This window comes from Drosophila melanogaster, chromosome 2L (genome assembly GCF_000001215.4).
Source record: "Drosophila melanogaster chromosome 2L".
NCBI lineage: Eukaryota > Metazoa > Arthropoda > Insecta > Diptera > Drosophilidae > Drosophila > Drosophila melanogaster.
In genome coordinates this window covers 19074789-19099706 of record NT_033779.5, presented here as the reverse complement: position 1 = coordinate 19099706, position 24918 = coordinate 19074789, and the positions used below count along the sequence as shown (strand labels likewise).

The 24918-nt window shown below is 43.3% G+C and overlaps 2 protein-coding genes and 1 pseudogene across 8 annotated transcripts in view, besides 1 other annotated feature; all 3 read left to right on the top strand.

The window, feature by feature from the left end:
• The window catches only part of Lim3, a 29172-nt gene extending 8721 nt beyond the window's left edge, over nucleotides 1-20451 (top strand). For 5 of the 7 annotated variants that reach the window (NM_001259159.1, NM_165277.3, NM_001259156.1 and 2 more), the window contains 6 exons: nucleotides 17713-17887; nucleotides 18013-18215; nucleotides 18285-18477; nucleotides 18541-18692; nucleotides 18952-19146; nucleotides 19211-20451. In NM_001259159.1, the coding sequence (NP_001246088.1) occupies nucleotides 17713-17887; nucleotides 18013-18215; nucleotides 18285-18477; nucleotides 18541-18692; nucleotides 18952-19146; nucleotides 19211-19506 (1214 nt within the window). In that variant the 3' untranslated portion in view covers nucleotides 19507-20451. Of the gene's footprint in view, nucleotides 1-16384; nucleotides 16788-17485; nucleotides 17611-17712; nucleotides 17888-18012; nucleotides 18216-18284; nucleotides 18478-18540; nucleotides 18693-18951; nucleotides 19147-19210 lie in introns of those variants that run through there. The other 2 variants (NM_057258.5, NM_001259158.3) reach the window with 2 other exon arrangements.
• Nucleotides 20452-20678: 227 nt separating this feature from the next.
• Nucleotides 20679-22431, top strand: CG10700 (uncharacterized protein). The gene has a single exon (NM_136098.2). The coding sequence runs from the start codon at nucleotides 20712-20714 to the stop codon at nucleotides 22329-22331; it is 1620 nt and encodes a 539-aa protein (NP_609942.1). The 5' UTR covers nucleotides 20679-20711; the 3' UTR covers nucleotides 22332-22431.
• Nucleotides 22432-23048: 617 nt separating this feature from the next.
• Nucleotides 23049-23500: a mobile genetic element.
• A 794-nt stretch (nucleotides 23501-24294) lies between these two features.
• Nucleotides 24295-24715, top strand: CR33315 (annotated as a pseudogene).
• The last annotated feature ends 203 nt before the right edge of the window (nucleotides 24716-24918 follow it).

Here is a 24918-nt window from a genome sequence, read left to right as displayed (position 1 = left end):
CTACCCCATCCATCGCAGAACTCTGTAGCAACGTGTTGGGGTTCAGGAGCTTTCTGGTATTCCTGAGGGGCCGGTTTAGGCAAATACGAGTCGAAAACGCTGGCAATAACAAAGTGCGCAGAGATACAAATTCCTATTTTATTTAATTGTCAAAACCTTGCAGAGAGTTTTATGACTTCATCATGTTAAATACAAAGGGCTTGGTACTCGACTTGGTTTAGAATTCTTACATTTGGTATGATTTTAAAATAATACTAGAAAATGTTCCTTTTTGTAATGACAAAATTGCCTTTCGATTAAAACAAACTATAGTTACATTAACAACAAGAAGTACACCTATAGTGCAATCTCTAAACTATCAGATACCCGCTACTCTGTCAACTTTCTAGCTTTTATACTTTTGTTTACCCTATGAATATCGTATATAGAAGTTTAGTTAAAAATTTCACTGTAATAAATAAGAATGTAACATTTAGATAGAGTATTTCGACATTTGGCTTGGCAACTCTGGATAACCTCCGGGGCGCTTTTTATTTTTAACGCAATCCAAAATCCTGGCAATACCAACCGGGTTGGTGGAACATTTTCGTGGTCTTAGCCCCTGGGGCTGTTATCAATTCAAGGCGGGCGGGAGGTAGTACCCATGGTAGCCGACTTGGATACCTACTACTTGGTGGTTTTATCATTCCGCAATTAGCGCACCCATGTTCGCTCCCGCTTATCATCGTCTCCGGACTCTGGAGCAGTAGCTTCGCGTTTGGGGGATATCTATTTGCTGCTGGGTGTAAATATTTGAACGGCATTTCAGTCGATACCTTGAACATTGATAAGGCGTGCGCGGCGGTATCTAAGTATCTGGGTATCTGTGTATCTATAAATACGCAACTTGTGCACTCTTCTCGTTTTCTATTTCGATGTGCCCCGCTTGTAGCTTCTTGGGAGCCCCGTGTTCCTGCGGTTATCGTCGTCTGGTACAAGATTTGCCCATTGAGGAGGCAACACGGTTGTCGACACTCTGTTTCATCGGTTACAAGGTGGGCACCTCCGGCTCAGGTAAAAATAAAAAAAGATATAAAACAACACACACCGAATGTACCTGCATCAGTTGATAAGACCAAACACCAAACATGAAACAGAAACTGTGTTCCGAATGAAGTACGAGTATATGTTGGTTTGCTTGCCAATATGTTGGTGCTGAGGGAAGGAAGTGATTTTTATGGTTTTATTGGTAAGAGGAAGCCCTCAGAGTTTACCTCGGCAGCGTTAAATGAGGCCTATTAACATGAATCCGGCGGATAATGCACACAATTTTTCCCTTTCATACCGACCACCCCAGAGAAGTTCCCCCACTTCCGAAATTTGTATGCAACCAACCCCTTTTGGTGGCTGGGCTTTTATGCTCTTATTTTATCACTGATTATTTTCCACATCGCTATGCTCTTTGTCTCGCTACCCGGACTCCTTTGTCCGAAGGATATCTAAACAGGTGGTCCCAGCAGGTGGCTACAAAGCCGGGATCCTTTGTCCATGGATCCCACCATCCACCATCCATATCTCTATATAGCCCATTTATGCAGTATTTACCTTTCAATCAAGTCGGGATATAGTTGTTTGCATTTTTGATTCCATATTTTTGTGCTTGTGTTGTGTTTTCTTTGGCCTGCAAAGTCAACCGCACATCATTAGCAACGGAAACCGGAAAACTCTGACTTGGGGTGAATTCAGAGATCCCAATAAATGGGTATGGGTATCACAGAAGACAGAAATTAGTCAAATCCCATTTCATTTTCCACTAGTTGTGTAAACAGAAGTGCTCACTTCCTCCATCAGTTGCCAATTGATCAGTTGGGTGAGTCACGATCTGTGGTCGAGTAAGCCCCTAATTTTAGCTGAAATTATCTATTGGGTTTTTTTTCGCTAGTTAAAGATAATCGCCGCATAGACAATGCCAAACAGTCGATGTGTTTATTATTGGTACTTTTTTTGTTTAATGTTGTTCACGTGAGATCCACTTCTGTATATGCTGGAAATGCTGTCATTATAAAGCAATCCAATTCCCGATATGTCATTTTCAACAATAATAGCCGCGATTAGTTAACTTATCACCAGTTCCAAGGAGAGCCCAATTTCCCAGCAATCAGAGCAGCGGGCGGAAGGTCTTCAAGTCGATAAAAGAGCAGAGTTGGGATGAGCCAGGTGGTCAGGTTGCAAAGGTCGATCGCTAGACACTGAACTCACCCACACCGAAATGAAGAAATGTGATCGCGGATTTGGTGTTTGTTTTGATTCTATTTTCCACACCGAAATCAGTCGGCGGCAGTCAATCCCACGAGTATCGCCACTTATGGGAGCTTATCGGGCTTACGACTTGATAAGTTAAGTTTTGCCTAACCCTTACCAAACCCAAACCCACTGAATCAGATAAGTGTCACTCTAGAACCGTACAAACAGGATCGAGTATTGACTGCTAACGGAGACCCTCTCGACTTTAATATACCCACTAGTTGTGAGCTTGATAGCTTTCAAAGCAGAGCCTTTTAAAGTTATGAAATACCAATAACCCAGAAGTTTGCAATCATAATTAAAGGATTTGGGCATTTCATAATATTAGTATTATATTTCATATATTTTGCTGAAATTCTTTTACGAGTATTAGATATTTTTGACAATCTATATTAATGTAAGCTAAAACTAATGTTTATATACCTCTCCCACAAATAGAAATACTTTTAACAACTTGTTAATATTATTTGGCATAACAACTTTGGCTTTTACATCCTATGTATATTAAATTAAAATAAAACTAAGGGATATATATTTCTATCACAAATGGATATGCTTTTAACTCTTTTTTTAAATGGGTACACCTACATTCATTTGATGGTTTTCCCGTGGCCTTCTTCAGTGGGCTGTTTGCCCAGAGATCTAAGAAGTGCCGCTGGAGGTGCTGCTCCGGGTTCTCTATTTGTATCTGTATCTTTAACTGGTGCGCTTTCTGTTTCAGTTTGCCGTAATATTTACACAGATTGCTGAACTATTTTCCAACGAAGCCGGGGCAGGCACTTGAGAGTGTCAAGCAACAAGCGTTGTATAACTAGCGATGGCCTCAGATTCGTGGGTACCGGGGCTAGAAAAGAGTGTGCCAGATGGAGCTTACGAGCCACTCCAAAACCTGAGCTCCGTCGAGTGGCCATATAAACACTGGCTGCATACATACATATGTGTGGCACTGATTGCACCTCGAGTAGTTGATTGGGGCAATTGAGAGGGGGTATAAAGCCCATAGGAGTACCTATGCACATACATTCCTCATACATGCTACTTGGATTTAAGTCCAATATAATCGTTTATTAAATCTAGAGTAAAGTTATTTATATGCTTTGAAGTCACCGCAGTGCAGCCGCTATCTGGGATGTTTGTCCACAGCCGGATTGCAGTTGACCCAGTAATCCGAATGTGGGGGAAGGGCAAAACTCTTGCCAACCGATAAGAGAGACGCTAGAGCACCTCCTTCCGAAATCCGAAATCTGAAAACCCCGAAAATCTCAAGCTGGCAAATAGATAAATGGGTTTATTGTGCCGAAGCACATGACACACCATGCTAGTTGCGATTTTGACCTGTCCATTGACTTGAGCGTATGTCGCAAATTATTCGATGCCGCGTTGAAAGCGTTCATTGAACAAAATGATTTTATTGCATGAGAGACCAAGGTCCTTGGCCACTTGAAACCATTCGGCCATATGTTGCCATTTGTGACAAAACTGCACCAGACACGCCAGCTTCGGGTCCGTGGAAAAGGGGATGGTATCCGTATGTGATCGGGAAAGTCGGGAAAAGTCCTGTGAAAGCGGGAAAAGTCGAGGGGTGGAAGAAGCTGATAGCTGGTGCGACTGGTGCGCTTGTTGTCGTTAATGCCCAATGGGTGGCAAATTGTTTTTTATTATCGCTCGGGCCGTAGCGAGACAAGTTGTTGGGTGGGCTTGTGGGCTGGACTTCGGATGGGGATTCTCTTTCCGGCGGAAAGGAGTAAGGTCCTTGTACCCCGGCTCCCTTGTCGATTGCGTGAATAAAACTTTAATGGAACGACACAAATCCCTGTTTGTTGCCCAGCCCAGGCACACTCGTCTCCCCCATCTTTGGTGTCTCTAATGCAAAGTAATTGAGTGCGAAAATGCCGTCAGTTTTGTCAGAGGTTTTTGTGGCCTGGCGCTTGAATTTTTGATACTTTATGCCACATCCCCGGCACGTCCACTTCCACACGGATATGCGCAGGCATAAAGAATGCACTCCAAGTGCATTCCACTCCCAGTTGCCAGCACATCGGGGAATCGCACAGCGACGCAAAATAAAAGTTTAAACGCCAGAATGGGGAAGTGAACTCCGAATGGTCAAACTACTTTGGGTTCCACGTAGAGAAAAGGATGCTTTCGTTACATTTTATATGAACAAAGATACCAAGTGAGCATCTAATCACTGCACATCTTAAAAAGATAACTATTTCGAATTATAGTTTCTTGTATATCCTTAATTATCAATAATATTTGGCTTACGTTTAATTATCCTTAAGTTATCCTTCAAATTGTGATTCTCCTACAACTCTGCAATTTGCACAGTGTACATGTGCTGGGGTTGAACTGCTGAAGGGCTGGCGGTAATGTTGTGATGACCTCTGGGTAGACATGCAGTTGGGTCACCAATGTGGGCGTGTCAGGATCAGGACATTCCCAGTTTCTTGCCGCAGGGAGCTCACGTAAATTGGTGATTGCAGCGGGCCATTGCACGTCTCAATTTTTTTGTTTGCCGAATCTCAACTGAGAACTTGCAGCTAAGTTGAGTTTATGGCCTCAACTTCAAGGAGGCAGTGGGCGCAGCTGAAATGGGTGGGCGTGGCTCTGTGGACGTGACCATGCAGTTACGACAGCCAAAGGGGCACAGATTGAAAGTTTGTCCCTGGTGCGAGAGGATGGCGAGAGTTATGAGCTACACTTTATTTGTCACGTGAAGGAACCTTCATAAAAAGAACACATAAATCCCAGACAATATTTATGTTCGCGATGAAATGACCCAAGATTTCGATTTGAGTTTAATAATTTAATTTAACTTGAAATGTGTGTCTCTACGCCAAGTCAATTAAAAGAATTCCATTTTTATTTACATAAGAGTTTGAAATACTGCCGAATAATAATTGAAATTAATAGGAGTTCAAGAATATGAATCCAAGAATATGAGTATGGTTAAAGCAAAATGAAAGAGCTGAAGATGTAAAAAAGTAAAATGTCATTCCTTAAAGAGTTACCCATAAATTCTGGCCGAAATTGAATCCGCATCCCAATATTTCCACTCCTTTGCACACAGATTTGCTGCGTCCTTTTCGAGCGCACACTTTGCGATCCTGGGTCCTTTTATAAATATGGCGACGTCCATTTTTGTGGCTGATAATTCAACAACAGGCAAGCAGGCAGGCAGAAATAGCTCTTTGCTCCCTGCTTCCAGTTCCGTGCTCCCCCATTTTCCCAGTTTCCCCGTTTCCCACTCCACATGCTCCGGATTTCTCCCCCATTTCAGAGCCTGGCCAACCATTTTCTGCGCCATCTTGGCTTCATCAAACGCACACAAAAGACCATAAAGGCAAAGCCAAGATAATGGAGCACAGAGCACAGTCGAGTAGTCGAGCTCTCGGAGCAGGCAAATAAAATGGGCACCGAAACGAAGTCGTTAGAGTAGACGTACCCAGCCGAACCACCTACCCACCTAACCTCCAACAGCACCCGGCTAACCCAAGCCAACCCAAACGATTCCATGCCCGTTCCCCACCACTCCATACCATCCCATACCATCCCATACCATCCCATACCACCCACACCTAGGACTTTTTGTGCCAGCTTCAAAAGAGGAAATCACCCCAAGTGTGTATTTTTATAGAGACCGCAATAAACCTTTTTCTTCTGCCATTTTTCGTTTCTTTTTTGTTTGGAACTCCCACTTTTCGTTCTAATACACTCGAAAATAAACAGTTGTGTAGTTTTGAAAGTAGCTTGACTTGGGCATCGGCCAAAAGTTCGGATGTTGAAGCTTACATATTTAACGATTCTCAAGATTATGCAAATCTTTAAGAAAGTAAGCATTTGAAAGAAATGCAAAGAATAATTATGAGTTAATATTTTGCAAAGTTTTTAAATCTGCTAGATAACAAAAAATTTTGCTTGACCAGAGGAGTTGTCTTAGTGCACGAAGAGGTTCTTGGGGATCTGCCTTGCCCAGTGGTTGGTGCCCGCTTGATGAAGTTGCAGTTGAGACACAATACGGACTGGACGTGGTAGTGGTGGAGGAAACGGAAATCGCCGTCCATAACCATAAAGGCGGCTCAACGAGGCCGCTCAACGAAGGAGGAGGCGAACCCGATTGATGATGGGCACCTAGCTGGGGAGCACTCAAAACTGAAGAAGTGGTGGCCACTGTGACCACCTCCCCACTTCGCCGCCAACTGACATCCGACATGGGCCTTCCATGTCGACGTCGTTGTCGCCTATTCTTCGAAGCTGCAGCACTTTTCCGCCCGTAAACCATGGACCGTGGACCGTAAAAGCGTAAACCTTTTTTTCCGACATTTTACAGCTACGGTCAAGGGTGCCGGTGGTCGTTTGGTCAGCTTGCAGCTCGGACTTGACGCTTCAATAGCTGCCAACGGGCGCGCGCCTTTTGTTTGCCAGAAAAAAACAGAAAAAACAAAAAAAAAAAAAAAAAATGAGAAAGAAAGGAAATAACAGTCGCCGAACAAAATGTTTTTTTGCAAAGTAGCCGAAAGCCAAGCGCATCACAAAAGCTTCAACAAAAAGAGGAAAAACTGAAACGAGCAAGACTGAAACAAGAATGAAAATACGGAAAATAGCAAAATGTGTGTGGCGAGTGGATCCCATTGTTTAATGGCCGTCAGATGGAATGTGCGCCATAAATTGAAAAGTTATTGTGTTGCACGGACCGCACTGCCACGCCCCCGTTTGCACCCCAGCCCCCCCCCCCCCACAATTTTTCCTGGTCCAATTGTCCTGCCAAGCAGTTTTTGCTCTCAAATTGTTGAACGAACATATTTGACAGTTAATTTTTGGTTAAAGCATGCAATTTAATGCGGCTCTTTTTTTACTTTTTAGTTTTTTTGTTTAGCGGTTAACTACTCGGAACAGTTTTGGAATGAAGTTTCCATATTAGGAAGGACATTTGTACTAGGCTACCGTAGGGTTTAAGGTGTGTTCAGAAACAAAGCAAGAAATTGTAAAAAAAGGCGCTTTCAAAGCAAAATACCCTGGCAAACCATTATGAAGAACCACAATTAACAAATTGCATAACTGCCGCAAAGAAAGGAAGAACAACATTCCGTCCTAGAAAACCCATCCACAAAGACTTAATCAGACTGCCCGAATGCCGGGGGAAGAAAACGGAATACGAAACAAATGCATAAAGTAAATTATAATAGGCATAATAAAGAAGGTCCTGGTGAAAGGCGAGGTAAACATGTCGCAGCGCTTTGTTGCCACTTACTTTGAATGACCAGGAGCGGGCGGTGGGGCAAGGACATAAGTGCTCACGGCCCGGAATTAAAAGCAAACGCATTAAAAGGTGCCCAAAAAGACTTTCACCTCGGCAAATGGCGACGGAACACAGGCGACAAAATGGCCCAGCTGCAGATGGGGTACTTCGTCGTGGGGACTGGGGTTCTGTGCGTCCCCGTGACTTAATATTGCATGAGCTGATGGTGGGTGCCTGGAGTCGGATGGTGTGGTATCTGCTACTGGTAACTGGAGACCAGGTCGACCACACGACACCGGCAACATTTTTAATTATGAAACACTAAAAGTGGCAAAGCCAAAGTGCAACACGCCGTCGGTTGAGGCACGGCACGCGCTAATGGAGGGGAGTCCGTGATCCGTACTCGCACTCCGCACACCGTTCTCCGGATTTCGGAATGGCGGCGGATAGCCTGGAATGGGCGGAGTTCTGGGGGCCATTGCTATTAACTTAAACGCCTCTTTGCCGGTTAATGGAAATGAACCTGCTCGTCGTCGCCGCTGTCGGAGATGGGCAGTTATCTGGTTAAGACAGCTTAATGGTGCTGAGCACACGCACCTCACCTACACTGTGCGAAAACTGGTGAAATTTTCTAAAAAGCTGTACATTAGAATTAATCTGAAATTTAAGGAAGGATAACTATTTTCACTTGGTTCACAGTTCGAGGAACGTTCTGATTCATCTCACTGATTATTTTAAGTTTAAACATTTCTTTTTAAATTTTGTTTAGTGTAAGGAAAGCTGGCTTCATGCTAACACGGCCAAATGGTGTTGGGAGTCCTCAGACCCGTTTCCGTATCGAGTTACCATTCCAGCCCTAATTGCAGGCACGTGTGAGCCACTTTTAACGTGGCTAACAAGTCAAGTGCGTGGCTCGCACCTACGAACTCAGCAGATAGCCAACGGAACTCCACTTTGAAAAGCTGAAGGGGGAGCATAAGTCGCAGCTAAGCCGAACGCGTTTTTCCCGGAGTTTCCACGCGGCTAGAATTTCCATATGACGATGATAACTATCCGAGGGTTGGGCCCTTCACGCAGTCGCGTGTCCGGGATGATGAGTCCACTTAGCGCGTCGAGGGTTGCTCCTTCCTCGACCCCGAAGCACCACAGTTGACGCATCTCTGGTTACAGGAGGTCTTTGAGCATTTGCCTTTTTTATTGCTCCGTTTGCTTTAGTTCAATATATCGATGACTGTCCCGTCGTCGCTCCCTCCGTGTTAAGTGATTCCCATCTTTGTACGGACACACAAACAGTCGCATTCAACGGATGCAACAGTTGAAGTCCTGCTGAAAACTCCACGCCGAGGGTTGCTGGGCAAATTGATTAAGGTCATTATGCAGCTGGGTAGACTGACACTTAATCCCAGCGGCATAATCAGCAACATATTGCAGCAAAAGGCAAAAAAGCTCCGCCGTGAAAAGTAGCAAGTCTTTGTTTTCCATCGAAAAGTTTTTGAGCACCCAACCCCTGTGGAGTGCGAAGGTCGGAGGTGAGTTCGAATGGTTAAGCACCAAGCCGTTCCTTTTATGGCTTACCCATTTTAGTTGCACAATAAACTTGCCTGGCTGTCTTCACCTGGCCGACAAGAGGGAGTGTCCACGGAACCAGTTTTCCAAGGCACCGGGCGCTCCCTTTTACCAGGAAACAGGATTATTCATGAGGTCAGTTGGCAAATCTGGATCTGGCTAAATGCATATCCCAAATCCTCGCAAGCTATACATATCCGAAATCCACTTGCTGACATATGACATCAACGATCGTTGCAACAAGTGAGAACATACCGAGAACCTGTCCAATTCCAGACCGAGGAGCAAACCATCCAATTCATGCTGGAACGCCCCTTAAACGCTGCAAATGCTTTTATTACATTAAAAGCATTAACATTAACTACGGTATGTAGAGCACAAAGTACCCCCGAGTTGTGCCCAATATGTCATCAATGCGCCCGAGGACTTAACCCACTGCTGCCTGGTGCTGCGCTTTGTTAACACCCTGCGGATCTTGGGGTGGCAAAGTCCTCGAAAATGCAGAGGCAATGAATATATATATTGTGTGTTCGTGAAACTCCGAAAACAAACAGCGGGATTTTGTCATAAGCGAGAGCTCAACGAAAATTCCTTTCTTATTTGGGTTGAAGTGGAGTGGGGTGAACACTTGGTCCTGTGTGGTGTAAACAGAAGTATCCTTAACAGACTCTTTACAAATATCCTGAAGAACTAAGGAAAGCTATTCCTAGTAATTGCTTATGGTATAGCATAACTTATGTTTTGTTTGTCTCTCTATTTCTCTTTCTTATTTATGAAATATTTTAAATTACACAAAAAATTATTAAAAAAGTTAAATTTCATTTAATTAATTTGTGATTTCCCACCACTGTGCCAGATCCGCTTGCAAGTCCTTTCATTCGGAACTTGACTTTGTCAATGAGGCTGCTTCGAGTCAGTCATGAATTCGTCCTGGGCGAGTCCTTTTGTCCGCCACCCTCGTTTCGTCTTTATTTAACTTTGTCGAATTGATTTCGTTAGAGCAACAACAACAACTGCTCAAAGGGGCGGGTGATCGAATGGACAGGGGGGTGGTGGGGATGGGAGAGAAGGAAGGATATGGGCCAGGATAGCGGCAACACCCTCGAACAAGAGCGTTTTCCTTTGCCTGGTGATGTTTCCATTTGTACAAAATAGAGCACTTAACGGGGAAAACTGCAAACAAATTATTGCACTTGCTGTCACCAGACTGACTCTGCGTCTGTGTGCGTTAGTGCGAGTGCCCCGCCCCAGGAGTCCTCCGTCTCCCGTCCTCCATTCCCGTTACCATATCCGACCATATCCATGACTGGCGCTGCATACACTTAAAGGATTACAAGCGGATCTGTCGCTTGTTTGCCGCTAAATGGACGCATTTACCAGTTCGCCCATGGGTTGGTGGGTGGTTGGGCGGTTGGGCGGTTGGGCGGCGGATCACAATAGCCGGCGCTTTTTATGGCCAATGAATAGATGAATGAATGCATGACAAACTGACTGGATGACTGGATGACGGACTGGCTGACTGAGCGACTGAATGAGTGCGAAAAGCGGCTGGGGATCCGGATGCGGAGGCTAAGGCGAAGTTACTTAATGGATTTGGTTAAGTGCTGCATTGACATTTTGATAAATGCTTTGGAACAGATGCGCTGCCAGTCGCGCGCTCAAGGAGTCCTGGAAAGCTTAAAAGGGGGCGTTGCCAGGCCGCCACACCCATCTCCATTTTTGTCCTGCACACCGCCAATGCTTTATGATAAATAGTTCACCACTCGGCGGTCCAAGGATGGGGCTACCCATCCAACTGGACTTTCTTCAGCTAAATCTATTGACCGGAAAAATAGTCTGATGGTGGAGTAATATACCAAAGGTTTCTGAATTATACACATTTTATTGGGAAAGGCAGACTCTTAGTTAGTAGTAGGTGTGTTGAAAAACCATATACATATAATGCAAATCCAAATGCGATGAGAATATATTGTAAAGGATAGTCACATCTGTTATGAAATTATTCTTTTCATTCTTAAGAACGAGCCTTTTATTAAGATAGAAAATAATATCAAAATAAATGAACTTAAAATTGTATTCATGAATATTTTCTTGTTTAATTTAAACCCAAAATTCAAACATTTTTTATCCTTTAAAGCAACCATAATAAAGGCAGGTGATTAAAGTTCCTCAGAAAAGCCCTTGGCTTTGTGTTGCTTTTATAACTTTTTTAATGTCCCTTCTTGACCAACTTAAACTAATTTTTTGAAACCCACAGTCAAATCGCTTTGTATCTCGCCCGCAAATCAACCCCAAATAAAGTTGAGTGCCACTTTTTTGTACTTTGTTGCCCCCAAATGGCGAAACTTTTTGTTTCGTAATGTGGCCTACAAGTACCGCCTAATTAGATAATATGCGGCGGTTATTGCCTTCGTGTCCTTTCGCCTGGCCAACGAGTCCTTGCAGATGACGCCCTGGTTTTCCAATGCAAAGTGACGACGCGTGCAACCACTGAACTGTCAAATTGTAGCCAAAACTAGAACTAAAACCCAGCAAAATAATTTAGTATTTGGAAAAAGTTGTGGATATACCCTTAACAAGAGTACACAAAATACATGATTATTTATTTTGCACCGAAGATTTTGTTTTATGTTTTATCTTTAGAATTTTATGGATGAATTAGTGTCGAACGGAAAGGTATCTCTTCAAGTTAGTTGTTTTAAAATCTCTAGCTAAAAAAAGCACTTAAGGTCTTAATCCCGTTTCTTTAATTCACTTCTTAGACTATTTTGGAATGCTCTGTTCTTCCACATATTATATCCTTAAAGAACGGATATTATAACCCACATGCAAATATGTAGTTTTTGGCCAAAACTATTCCACATAGTTTTATTTAAATATTTCCGTTGAAAACACCCGTGGATAGGGTATGTGCTTAAAATAAAAAAGGCAAAGTCGAGGAGGCCGTCGCATAAAAAGGACGACCAGGACGAGGACGACGCCACCGAGCACAATTTGAATCCTAATGGATGCGTGCGGCGCGGCAAACGAGTGGCACGCACGCGATGAAGGCACATCTGGCGGGGATTGCCGTGTCCTGGAGTGCTCGACTCCTGCTCCTTCTAGCCTTACTTTTTTCCTGACCCGGACCACGGCGGAGGTGTAAAGTTCACGTGTGCCCACTTACCCAGCCCACGGAGCACGGATGCCGTTTTATTAATGCTTTTGGAGTGCTTTCAATATTTTATCGCGCATTTTGCCCTATGAGTTGGGTTGGTTCGCTGCCTTCTGGCAGCACGATATCAATCGTTTCTGGCCGTTCCCTCGCTCCCTCGTTTTCCCCACTTTTTTTTTTACCCCTTTCGAAGTGCATCGGTGTTGCGTAATAACTTTTAGTTGGTCACTTTGCTGTTGGTCTGCTAGGCAGGAGAAATGTTTCAGTGGGAGGGGGCATACATATAAATAGTGGCCCACCGCCCTCTATTATGATTATGACTTTGACTCTTTATCTAAATGGGTCTTTTGTTTGTCCATGCGCGGACTCCGCAAGTGGCGGAGGTGGAATCGAGCTATGTGGCTATATGAGTCCGTCGCTCCGTACTCCATACTCCATTCATGTTGATTACGGTCATTTGCCGTTTGGAGTCGTCGAGCTGCAATTGGTGGGCACTCTTGGCGGCCATCGAGGTGGGGCAGATCAATCGAGTTGTCAATCTAATTACCTGGAAAGGATCTGAACAGATGTCAGCGCTGGCCCAAAATAACATAATGTCGCGGAATCGATCAGAAACGGGCTAATTATATCGATGGTATGGAGTCTAGAGAGGCTATGACAGGCAGAACTCATCCAATGCAAATGCTAAGTTATTAAAAAATCGATTTCCCTTCCCTTGCGATGATGCACTGTATTTGTTAGGGTTTATTCAATTTAAATAAACTTTAAATGCTTTTGCTTGACCTGTAATAACAGTGTCACAAATTTTTGGGAGTTTAATTCTACTGTTGGTTTGGCATTTTAGTCATGTTTATTTTTCGGCATCGTGGTGAGCTTCGAAAAAGAGCTAAACCAGCTCAGCCAGCTAAACTGAGCGGCAACAAAAAGTGTATATAAATTATAAACCGAACAATATGAAAGAATAAGCTTCGAGGCATTAGAGTGGTGGCAACGCTTTTAAGTCTTAACGTTGAGGCAACACGACAGGCTAAAGTCGCCAAGGGACTTTTGGGCCACGAGTTGCAGCGCAACTATGAAAGCCAGCAGGATATAACCAGAGCTTACACTGCAAGAAATAGGGTCAATGCTATTTGTGATAGTTCATTTAATAATTCTAAAATATGTCGATAGGAAAGGTTTGTGGGACTCTTAAACCAGTTACTTAACTTGAGTGGCAATAAAAAATATCTGCTTGATATCTTACAGGAGTTGTCATATTTGTAGTACTCAAGTATCTTTTATTATGGAAGAAGATTATACTCTACAGGTTTAAGCATATAAGTAGTGGCGCAATACCATATTCCTGTTGATATAATACTCTGTTTTTTATGCTGATATATAGCCGAGTTTTTGTTTCATCTGTTATTTAGCTGTTTTGCTGCAGGCTGGCCATTTTACAGGGCGTGCCCGCAACCCCCATTGCACCCTCTTCGGGAAAATGATTGTAGTTGTTGCTGGATTTGAGTGTATCCCCCATTCCCACCACCAACACCCACCTAGCACCACCCACCGCCCACCTGGTTGATGAGCATTTGTCTTTCGCCCGTCGCGATTAAGCAACAAGCTCGGCGAAAAGGAAAGGCGAGTCGCTGGAGTTGCGTGTGTCCAGTTTGAGAAGTCGAAGATGTGTCGTGTTTTTTGGCTGTATGAATTTTTGAAAGCCCTGTCTCTGGTCGCTTAATACCATAATATCGGGGTGGAGCGATGTGCTTCCACGGAAACAGCTGCTTTCGGGTCCTGCGAGACGTAATCCCGGCTTTGGCTGCCTTGCCGGTTGTCAGCATAGTTGAGCTCCCCTCTGGGTCCAGGAACCCTGCTCCCTGCTCTCCTGCTGTCCAGAGTAATGCTTAGCGACATGGATAAAACCATACATATGTATATTGTATGTTGACTTATGTATATTCCTGTTTGCCTGGCTGCGTGCCGCTCAATTTGCCTTCGATTGCGAAGCCGCCATTTTGCCCAGGGCAGCCATTCAAATTCGCTTTTCTTTTTCGCTCTTTTTGTTGTGAATCCTGTTGTCGAGTCCTGACAACGCCACTGTCTGCCATGAATTTGTATCGGTTTTCTTTCATTCGACGAACACAATTGTGTGCTTCAATTCTTGTGACCATTTCAATGGGCTTGCGAAATCCCCAAGAAGTAGACTACGAATTTAAAGTGCACATATACATATGTATGAAGGAAAAGTTAAATTAAGATGCATCAAAATAAGTTTGAAATCTGATTTCAAAAATATTTTAGATACATAAATAAATACAAGACAAACTTAACTTCATTTCAAGTTTTAGTCACCTGTAAAATAATATTCATATGTATATCTTGGTTACTTCCAGAGGTCAAATGTTTTATTGCCATTTCTTGTATTTAAAAAAAAAACTGTTATCGTTCAGTGTATAATGCCATTGTAAATAAAATCTGAGAAGCCTAGAAGAACTGCAGAAATAACAAAGATACACATATTCCAACCAGACTGTCAAGTCAAATTACAAAGAAGAGCCTTTATAAACTCTCCAAAGTCCGAATGCCAAATGCGAGTGTGTAGGTTTCCTCGTTTGCATGCGTGTGTGTGTGTTGGCTACGCACATTATTTTGGCCTTTGGAAAATGACCGAAACCAAGAGGCCGAGAGCGCCGACCACTTGGCAGCTCATAGCCATAAGTCTCGTCTCGTCTCGCCTTACCAACCGACTGGCAAACTGACTGACGGACGGTCGAAGCGCTCGAGAGTGCTTTAATGCACTGAGAGAAATGTCGGACCGACTTGCTGACACCACATGTTGTTCAGTTAGGCATTTATATTTTCAATTAGCATGATCCAAGGAAAATTTATTTAATTTTATTATTGATGTGCGATGGAGACAGCGTTTTGAAATTTGAATAAACCTATAGCTTAAGTTCGTTAGAATTTACGGTTTTCCGTATAAAAATCAAAGATCTCTAAGCATTACACTGAAAGAAAAGAGTAATAGTCGTTGGAATAGAATTAATTGTGATATTTCCAATATGACCATTCGATACTCCTGCAAACAATTTATTTTGAATTGTAGAATAATAGAATTTTGAATATAAACCATAAATCCGGAGCATTTGATTGAATTTTCTCGGTGTGGGTTTTTGGCTGCAAAGGGTTAGGGGTTAAGGGCTAAGGGGGTTCGTTGGGGTTAGGGGTCAGGGGTATGGGTAGGGGTTTCTGGGTGGCAGGTGCGCAGACGTTGCTCTCGATCAGCCGGTCGGTCGGAGTCAGTCAGTCAGCTATTTAACGGCTTTAAGGTCATTTTCACAGTTACGAAACAATGACACAACAATAAGCAATGGCAGCCAAGTGCGCTCAAACACATACACATTTGCACAAGCACGCACACACACGAACGCACGGGCACAGGATATGACGGGGTAGAAGAAGAGTCGACCAAACTGCAGTGCAGAACAATGCAAACATATTTATGTGTATTTTTAGTGCACACCAGTGTGTTTTCCAACCGAATTTGCCAACAATGCGAAAGCGAGAGAGAGACCACGAAAGTGGAATAGAGGTGGGCCGAGTGCCAGAAAGAGAGGGCGGGTGCTGGCAAAAAAGCCGAGCTGAGCAGAGCTTTTCAAGAGACCACTCCCCGAAAACTGCAGGCGACGTCGACGCACACAAAACAACCAATCCCAGGCACAAACACACAAAAAAGCCAAAAGAAAACCCCCCTGTAACACACACACACACACACATACGTACGCCAGACGCACACGCATGCCAGTGGAAAATGGAATGTGGCAAAGTGTTACAATGCAATTTCCCCGCTTTTTGTTTTTGGCGACCAACCCAAACTCAATTGTTGAGGCCAAAGGGAAAAAATACAAAAGAAAAACAGCGAAAAAAAGGCCAGTCTGGAAAACTGGCACAGCCAGAGCAACAACAACAGCAGCACACATTTGGCACAGGGTGCAGCTGAATCGGCTTTCCAATTGGAAGCGCTAAGGGTTGGGTTTCCCATTCCAGCTGTGATTATGTCAGCCCCTGTATGTGCGCGCGTGTGTGTGCGTGTGCGGGGCTGCATTCCAGTCCACCCCCTTCTCCAATAAGCAACCGAATCGTGGCCCGTTAGTCGTCAGTTGCTTTCCAAGCCTCGAAGTTGCCGCTCGGTTTTTTTGCCCGGTCATTCGTGCAGCTAAAAGTTCTGTGATAACGGTAGACAACAAGCCAAGTCGAAAAATACAAATAAAAAGTAAACTAAATCCGAAATTCGTTAGCGCAAAAAAAAAGTTTTTCCAAAATCAAGTAAAATGTGGATTGAGCCAACGGAAACCACAAACAATGTGAAACTGTGAAAGTGATGGTTGATTGCTCTGCATAGGAAAAGAATCCAATCAGAGTGCGTCGGGATTTCCACCGCCAACAACAGTATGGAACTTTTGAAGCTAATGATGTTCAAAAGTGACTTCCTGTCCAATGGCAAATGTGACGATCGCGTACCGCCGATTAACCTGAGTCAATTGCCAGAGTTCTTGCTATGTAAGTAGCAAAAGGAGTTACCACCTGATATGTTATACCTAGTGGGTCATAGGTCGTGCCAAGCCTAAGACAAATTGTGGGATTTGGAAAAGAGAACGGTCAAGGATCTACATTTATATGGATCGAATGTATAGTGTTGTTATGGATAATGATGATTAAAAAAAAACATATCAATTAGAAGAGTAATCATCATAATTCTATTGATTTAGCGTTATTCTCTTTCTGCAAATGTCAAAAAAAAGAAGGACAAATCATCAAATTCGCGGTATAAATATCGGTTTTAATCACAATATGAGTTATTTTCTCAATTTAAATAATGAGTTTATAACAAATGTCGTTTTAACAGATTCTTAATTTGCTTTTTGATTGTTTTTCCAAAGGTATAATTTCAAATGTTATTAATATTATTAATATGTTTCGGCACAGTTAAAATCTTCTTATAAAATTAAAATATCGCAGTGAAAAACAATGTGTAATGCAGTTATAACATAATAATCATTTTTATTATTACTCAGAGAATATATATATATTTGTAACTCTCATTTTGATTTTTTAATTTAACTGTAATATGTGCACGAAACTCTAATCTTCTTGAAAATATCTTTGAAAATCTTTTTGGTAGAAACACTTCGTGATTTTCAATACCTACGCTCTAATCGGAATCTTTTCTATATAGTGACTTTTTAAATAGACGACAAAATCAAATTCATTTTTGATTAAAATAGCTCAATTAACAGTTGTCTTGACTCGGTTGTGTGCGTGCATAGGCAAAAATATTTTACTGAAACGAAATCGAAAATATAAAATTTTAAGAACAAAATGGGTAAAGAAAAACGGAAAACTCTTAACGCCTGTGCAGAAATAGACCATCCTACATCATAGCATTGATATCATATTAATTGGATATTCTTCCGTCTTCCCACAGCCACAATCCCGAAATGCGGCGGCTGCCACGAGCTGATCCTTGACCGCTTCATCCTCAAAGTGCTGGAGAGGACGTGGCACGCCAAGTGCCTGCAGTGCAGCGAGTGTCATGGCCAGCTGAACGACAAGTGCTTCGCGCGGAATGGCCAGCTCTTCTGCAAGGAGGACTTCTTCAAGTAAGTAAATTTCTCAAATGCCAAGGTCGTTGGCAGGGGGTGAACATTGGACGCTTTGGTAGGCCAAATTGGTTTAATGAAAAATCTCCTTCCATGTCGCACTTGCCAATGTTCGGGTCGAACAGACGTTACGGTACAAAGTGTTCCGCTTGTGATATGGGCATTCCGCCCACGCAGGTGGTGCGTCGGGCGCAGGACAACGTCTACCATCTGCAGTGCTTCCTGTGCGCCATGTGCTCCCGCACCCTGAACACCGGCGACGAGTTCTACCTGATGGAGGATCGTAAGCTGATCTGCAAGCGGGACTACGAGGAGGCCAAGGCCAAGGGTGGGTCATCCTTTTACCATTCTCCTCGAAGAGCTCCTTCTAATCTGTAGATTGCACTCCGCCACTTAGGCCTCTATCTGGATGGCTCGTTGGACGGCGATCAGCCGAATAAGCGTCCGCGCACCACGATCACCGCCAAGCAGCTGGAGACCCTGAAAACGGCCTACAATAACAGCCCCAAACCCGCCCGCCATGTACGTGAGCAGCTTTCGCAGGACACGGGCCTGGACATGCGGGTGGTGCAGGTCTGGTTCCAGAACAGGTGCGTCCTACTGCGTTTGCCCCTACTTTTCCATGCTTTACCTATGCTCCTCTCCATCGGCAGGCGGGCCAAGGAGAAGCGTCTGAAAAAGGATGCGGGCCGCACGCGCTGGAGCCAGTACTTCCGCTCGATGAAGGGCAACTGCTCGCCGCGCACCGACAAATTCCTCGACAAGGATGAGCTGAAGGTTGACTACGACAGCTTCAGTCACCACGGTGAGTGCTTGAGCCTAGAACGGTTTGATGAAAAATAGTCAAAGAGGTTTAAATTGTCAAGTAGACACTTGTCTGAGAGAGTTTCAAAGTTCAGTGCTATTATATTTTGAGCAAACTGAATATTTCCAATATTAGATACCTGAAATATTTCTAGAAAACAAACCTTATATTCCAATTAGTGATAGTGTAATTTGTCATATTTGTTGGATAGCATTTATAATAACCGCCCTGCTACAATCTCCACCTCTGCTTCTTGCAGATCTGAGCAACGACAGCTACAGCACCGTCAATTTGGGCCTGGATGAGGGCGCCTCGCCGCACAGCATCCGCGGATCCTACATGCACGGCAGTTCGAGTCCGTCACAGTATCCGCCGAGCAGTCGCTCGCCGCCGCCAGTTGGGCAGGGCCACACGTTCGGCTCCTATCCGGACAACATAGTGTACACCAACATAGGTGAGTGTCTGCCTCCCTGGTTCTTCCAAGTCCTCAGAACTTATGACCTTAGCATTGGTTTCAGATCAAGCGGTCGGGTCTAGTTTGCATGCCAGTAAGGCGCATCACCGCCTCCACAGTAGCAACAACGTCTCCGATCTGAGCAACGATTCCAGTCCCGATCAGGGATACCCCGACTTTCCGCCCAGCCCCGACTCCTGGCTGGGCGATTCGGGCAGCACCAACACGACCAGCGCCAACAACAATGCGAACAACAACAGCAGCAGCAGCCACAACAACAACAACAGTAGTGGCGGGGGAAGCGGCGGGGTGAGCGTCAGTACCGCCCCCAATCCGTCGGCGCCCGGCGTACATTACTGATACTCGAATCTGCTCTTGCGCTACTTTGAGATGCAGTCGCGCAGTCTGCTGCTGGCCGCTGCCCAGCAGCAGCAGCAGCATCAGCCACATTCGTCGCAGCTATAGCAGCGGCATCACACTGAACGCTCGCAACCGCAGCAGCAGCAGCAACAGAAACAGAAAAAGCAGCAGAAACAGAAAAGGCAACAGCAACAACATTAGAGGCAGCAACATGTGACTTGGCGAGCTGCAACATCGACTTCAGCAACATGAGCGGAAATGCTTGGCGCCTGAGAAAGGTGGCAACGCTTCGCGTGGCTTTACCACACACACACTCACTCACCTACACCACCACACATCCACAACATATTGTTTATGCCCTAAGCCTTCTTAATTTTTGGGAAGCCTACACCGAAAACAAAAATCCAAAACACAATTTGCTCAAAATCCTTGATTTCACTTCGGTTTGCCAAAAGGTGGGCTTAGCTTGAAGATACACCTGACACGGCTTGAATGTTACTAGGCGTTATGATTATCTGTTTCGAACGATTACTTCGCTCTATCATTTAGATTCGTAGCCCTGATATTTTATTGTAAATATTGTATATTTGTGTATAGTGAATGGAAACTAAAACTGAATTTTAAATTAATTAAGTCTGTATAGCGTCAAACAAATGCGGGGCATGGCGAGCACAACATTGGTTAGGCCCTGCCCAGAAAAACCAAAACCAACAAAAACATCAACAAGTTATTTATTGCTTTATATAGGAATACAAGAAAATTGCATAGGAGAAATATCAATTACGAAAACGTGATGTCGTATTTATATCTAACGAATAAAAGAATTACAAAAACCAAAAATATTTCAACCAAATAGAAATGTCAGTAAAAAAAAACAGCAACTACGTAAATGATAAAACGAATGCGATGAAATAAATTACTATTTGACACATAAGAATAAAAGACAACAAAAATTGTTAACCAGAAAGGTGTATTAATTCATTTTAAGGCTTTCTATGAAGTATATATATTTTCCATCAAGATCATTCGCCTATGTTATATGATAAGTATCAAGTTTTTCTGCTTGCATATCCACATCCGCCTAGCATTTTCTACATGATGTTTTATATGTATCTGATAGTCCAGCTTTGGTTTTCTGTGCTTCACACTTTCCATTATTATACTGTCAATTAATATGACTCACTCAACTGAGTTCAACATTTCAAATGGAAGAAAATGAATATATCGATCCTGTGGTCGTGTGCCACAAGTTGGAAGTGCAAGAAAATGAGATGAGGCAAGTGGATGCAAGCGGAATACCCAGCATCCTTCTGGTCAAGCAAAGTGGAATTCTGCGGGCGGTTGGCGCCATGTGTCCACATCGTGGAGCTCCCCTTGCGAAGGGCGTTCTGTCCAGGAATCGGGTGCGATGTCCTTGGCACGGAGTTTGTTTCAATCTGGAAACTGGTGACATTGAAAACTTCCCAGGACTAGATTCGCTGCCCTGTCATCGAGTTAATGTCGACTCCAGAGGCCAGGTGCTCGTCCAAGTGAAGCGATCTTATTTACTACGACACGCAAGAATAAAATCAATGGCATGCCGTAACTGGCAGGACCAACGACACTTTGTGGTGGTGGGAGGTGGTCCTTCAGGTGCTGTCTGTGTGGAGACGCTGCGCCAGGAGGGATTCACTGGTCGCTTGACCCTCGTCTGCGGTGAAAAACATCTGCCCTATGATCGAACAAGGATCATGAACTTGTTGAACACGTATACCAAGAACTTGGCCCTTCGGGAAGAACAGTTCTACAAGGACTACGGCATAGAGATGCAGTTGGGAGTATCCGCTGAAAGGTTGGATACGAATTGCAACACCCTCCATTGCACCAATGGCAAAACGTTTCCTTATGACAAAATCTATATAGCAACAGGTTATTCCGCCGTCACACCAAACATACCCGGAGTGCACTTGAAAAATGTGAAAGTCATTCGGAATATTGGCGATGCCAGGAGCATATTCAAAATGGTGGACAAATCAACCCAAGTGGTGTGCCTGGGTTCCAGTTTCATGGCTGTGGAGGCTACGGCCAATCTGGTTTCTAGAGCGCGCAGCGTTACGCTGGTAGCCCGGCAAAATGTGCCTTTCAAAAGCACATTGGGCGAGTTGATAGGACAGCGGATACTGAAGCTCCTGGAGGAGAATAAGGTAGATTTGCGCATGAGCAGTGGAATCATCAGGATTTTGGGAAACAGCCGTGGTGAGGTGGTTGCAGTGAAACTACTGGATAACTCTAGAATTCCCTGTAATCTGCTCATTCTCGGCACTGGTTGTCAGTGCAACACGGATTTTCTCCAGCGGAGTGGTATAAACATCAATCCCAATGGCTCCGTGGATGTTAACGACTTTCTGCAGACTAAAGTACGCAATGTTTATGTGGGCGGGGATATAGCCAATGCATATATCTTGGGTGGGTTTCCAGATCGAGTAAATATAAGCCACTATGGATTGGCGCAATACCACGGACGCATTGCTGCACTGAACATGAGTGGCCACATTGCCAAACTGGAAGCCATTCCTTTTTTCTACACCGTGATATTCGGCAGGGCCTTTCGCTCCGCAGGATATGGACCTTTCAAGGACGTTGTCATCGACGGAAGTCTCGAGGATTTGCAGTTCGTAGCCTACTTCTTTGATGACTACGACAAGGTGACTGCAGTGGCATCCTGCGGTCGGGACCCCATGGTTGCCCAGTTTGCCGAACTGGTGTCGCAGGGAAAAGAATTGTGTCGGTGTCAGATCGTCGATCCCAAGGGGCGAAATTACTGGCTCACGAAGTTAAAGCTTTAGAACTAATTCTCAATATACAAAAATTTGTTAAGTGCTAAAGCTTATTCAAAGTAATTAGTTTATTTAAGGAATAAAGATATTTCTGCTTATTTTATTCCTCAACCCTTATATGGACATTATATTTTAGGAATATTAATTATTTTAGTGCTCTGTTAACTAATTCTGTTAACTAATTCTGTTAATAAAAGCTTTGTATTAACATTCGAATAAAATTCGACTCAAAGCTTTGTGCTGCTATAAAAAGCTCATTTTCGTTTATATCTATTTATGTATCGTTTGATAAAATTCATGACTTCTGTACATTAATTTAAAGAGGTTATATGAATGTACTCTTTTGAATGGACACGGCGGGACAGTCAGTGGAACACGGCGGGGGATGACGGGACACGGCGGCTCATCGAAGGATATGCCGGTAAATTACGAAATTATGGCAGGACATGGCGGGACATTTTCATATTTTAATTGTAAATTGTAATTCAAATTAATTATAAATCTTGTGAGTTTATATCGATTTGCCAAACAACTTTTTGCCACGCCCACATACACAACCGCCCAAACCTTAAAAAATTTGTTTTCCCAATTTCTAGCGATATTTCATAATATATTGAAAACGTTCACACTTCCAGCTGAGTAACAGGATGATAGTCGAGAACTCTCTCTTTTGTTATAATAATATCCTGGTATTAATAAAGTAATTAAAAACTATATACTTATTAATTAACAAGACAGAATGCTATAGTCGAGTTCCCCGACTACTAGATACACGTCAGCTAGTGGGAATGCGATCCCGAAATTTTATAATTTTTCTAGGATATCAGTGATATCTGGGATATATATATTGGTGAATAAAATGAGAAAAAATTTAAAAATTTTTCCAAAGTTTGGGTGTGACCGGTTCGTCAGCTTTGATAGAAAATTTACAAGACTAATAAAATTATAAAAAAAAATTCGAAAAATGGTTCAAAAATGTTGGCGGTTTTGTGGCATCAGAGAGGGAGTGGAAACATGGGTCAACAAACTTGCGCTGCGTCTTTGTCTCTAGAATCTGTTTGCTGAATCTAAACCTTCTAGCTTTTATAGTTCCTAAGATCTCGACGTTCATACGGACTGACGGACAGACGGAAATAGCTAGATCGACTCGTCTATTCATTCTGATCAAGAATATATATACTTTATATCTGGCTATTAGGGGATTATAATTTCTCCAGCGACACTATGTACATTTGGAATGATGAAACTCCTCGTATTCATGCTGATCTTTGCTCTGTTCCTGACTTCAAGCCAAGCCTTTAATGGTTGGTACACCTTCAGGCCTGCTAAGATCTCAAAAAAGAAAACACCGTAACTATGATAGTACTGTACTCCTCCAAAAACAGTTCGAAGTCCCTATTTAATAAAGATGGGTTAAAACCTAAAGGTTAACTTTAAATGAAAAATGTACATTATATCGAATGCAGTGTTTTTGCATCTCATATAACCCCGAACAATTAAATTTTTTGTTGATGTTTCATACAGAGCGGAGGGTAATTCCCTATGTGAGTTTGCCATTAATATTTCAGCAATTTACTGACAGTTTAAACACGTTAATGGGCACATCAAAGCGGTAATAAGAGTCACATAACGGTAACTCGTCTAGCAAAACTAACTTTTTTGCACACCCATGTTCATGTACATATGTACATATCACACGTTTGTATTTATGTGAATATGATTGCTTCCGTCCACATGGAAAAGCATTCTTTTGTTGGCCATTTAATGGGTTAACAGTTTAGCAGGTAAATTATGCAATATGCAATGTAAAACGGTCACAATAAGCATTGTAATTAATAAGTTATTTTTGTTCTTTCCAAAACAAGTGATAAATAAAGAGTTCACTTTCGTAAGTTTCCGAATTGGTTGGTACAGCTGCTTTCAAATTTTGTAAAAAACCACAGAGTTATCGACATTGGAAAAGGACTGACACATGTGTTTCAATGTACTGGGGGTGAGCAACCATCTGTTCCATCTGTTCTCTTAGCTGCAGCAACTCCAGAAACAGGAGCGTCGTCCGGAGGAAGTGAGTGACGACTTCCGGGATCGCTACGACGTATTCCACCAGGTTTTGCCCAACTTCCCGGTACCGAAGAAACCTTGATGGGTTGTTCCAGGAGCAGCAATCAATATCGATCTTCACAGACGCCGAATCATCCGGCGAGGAGACCTGCGAATCCAGTCTGGATCTGTCTGGACCAGTCTGGATCAGCTCGGAGTCACTAGATCAGCATCGGGATGGACCGTCATCATTAGACCACATTCATTTAAAAAGTGAAATTATGTCTTTGGTTAAGTGTTTGCCAAGTTGTCGAGCTGCGTTAAACGTAATGAAAGTAAAACGCTGCCATTAAATGTTCGACAATAAAAAAGGAAAATTCAGCATAAAATTATAAAACAATTTGGTGGTCAGTGGTACTGGCAAACACATATGTATATTAAGCAATTTAATGTGCGTTTGTCGCGCTTGTTTTCCTGCCTAAAAAACTGGAACCGGCTGGCCGTTTGTCCAGTGAAATGCGCCAGCTTATCAAATCTAAATGATCTCATTCAACAT

Excerpts from the sequence above, each read along its gene's own strand:
- CG10700 (NM_136098.2), top strand. The coding sequence starts at position 20,712 with ATGGAAGAAAATGAATATATCGATCCTGTGGTCGTGTGCCACAAGTTG.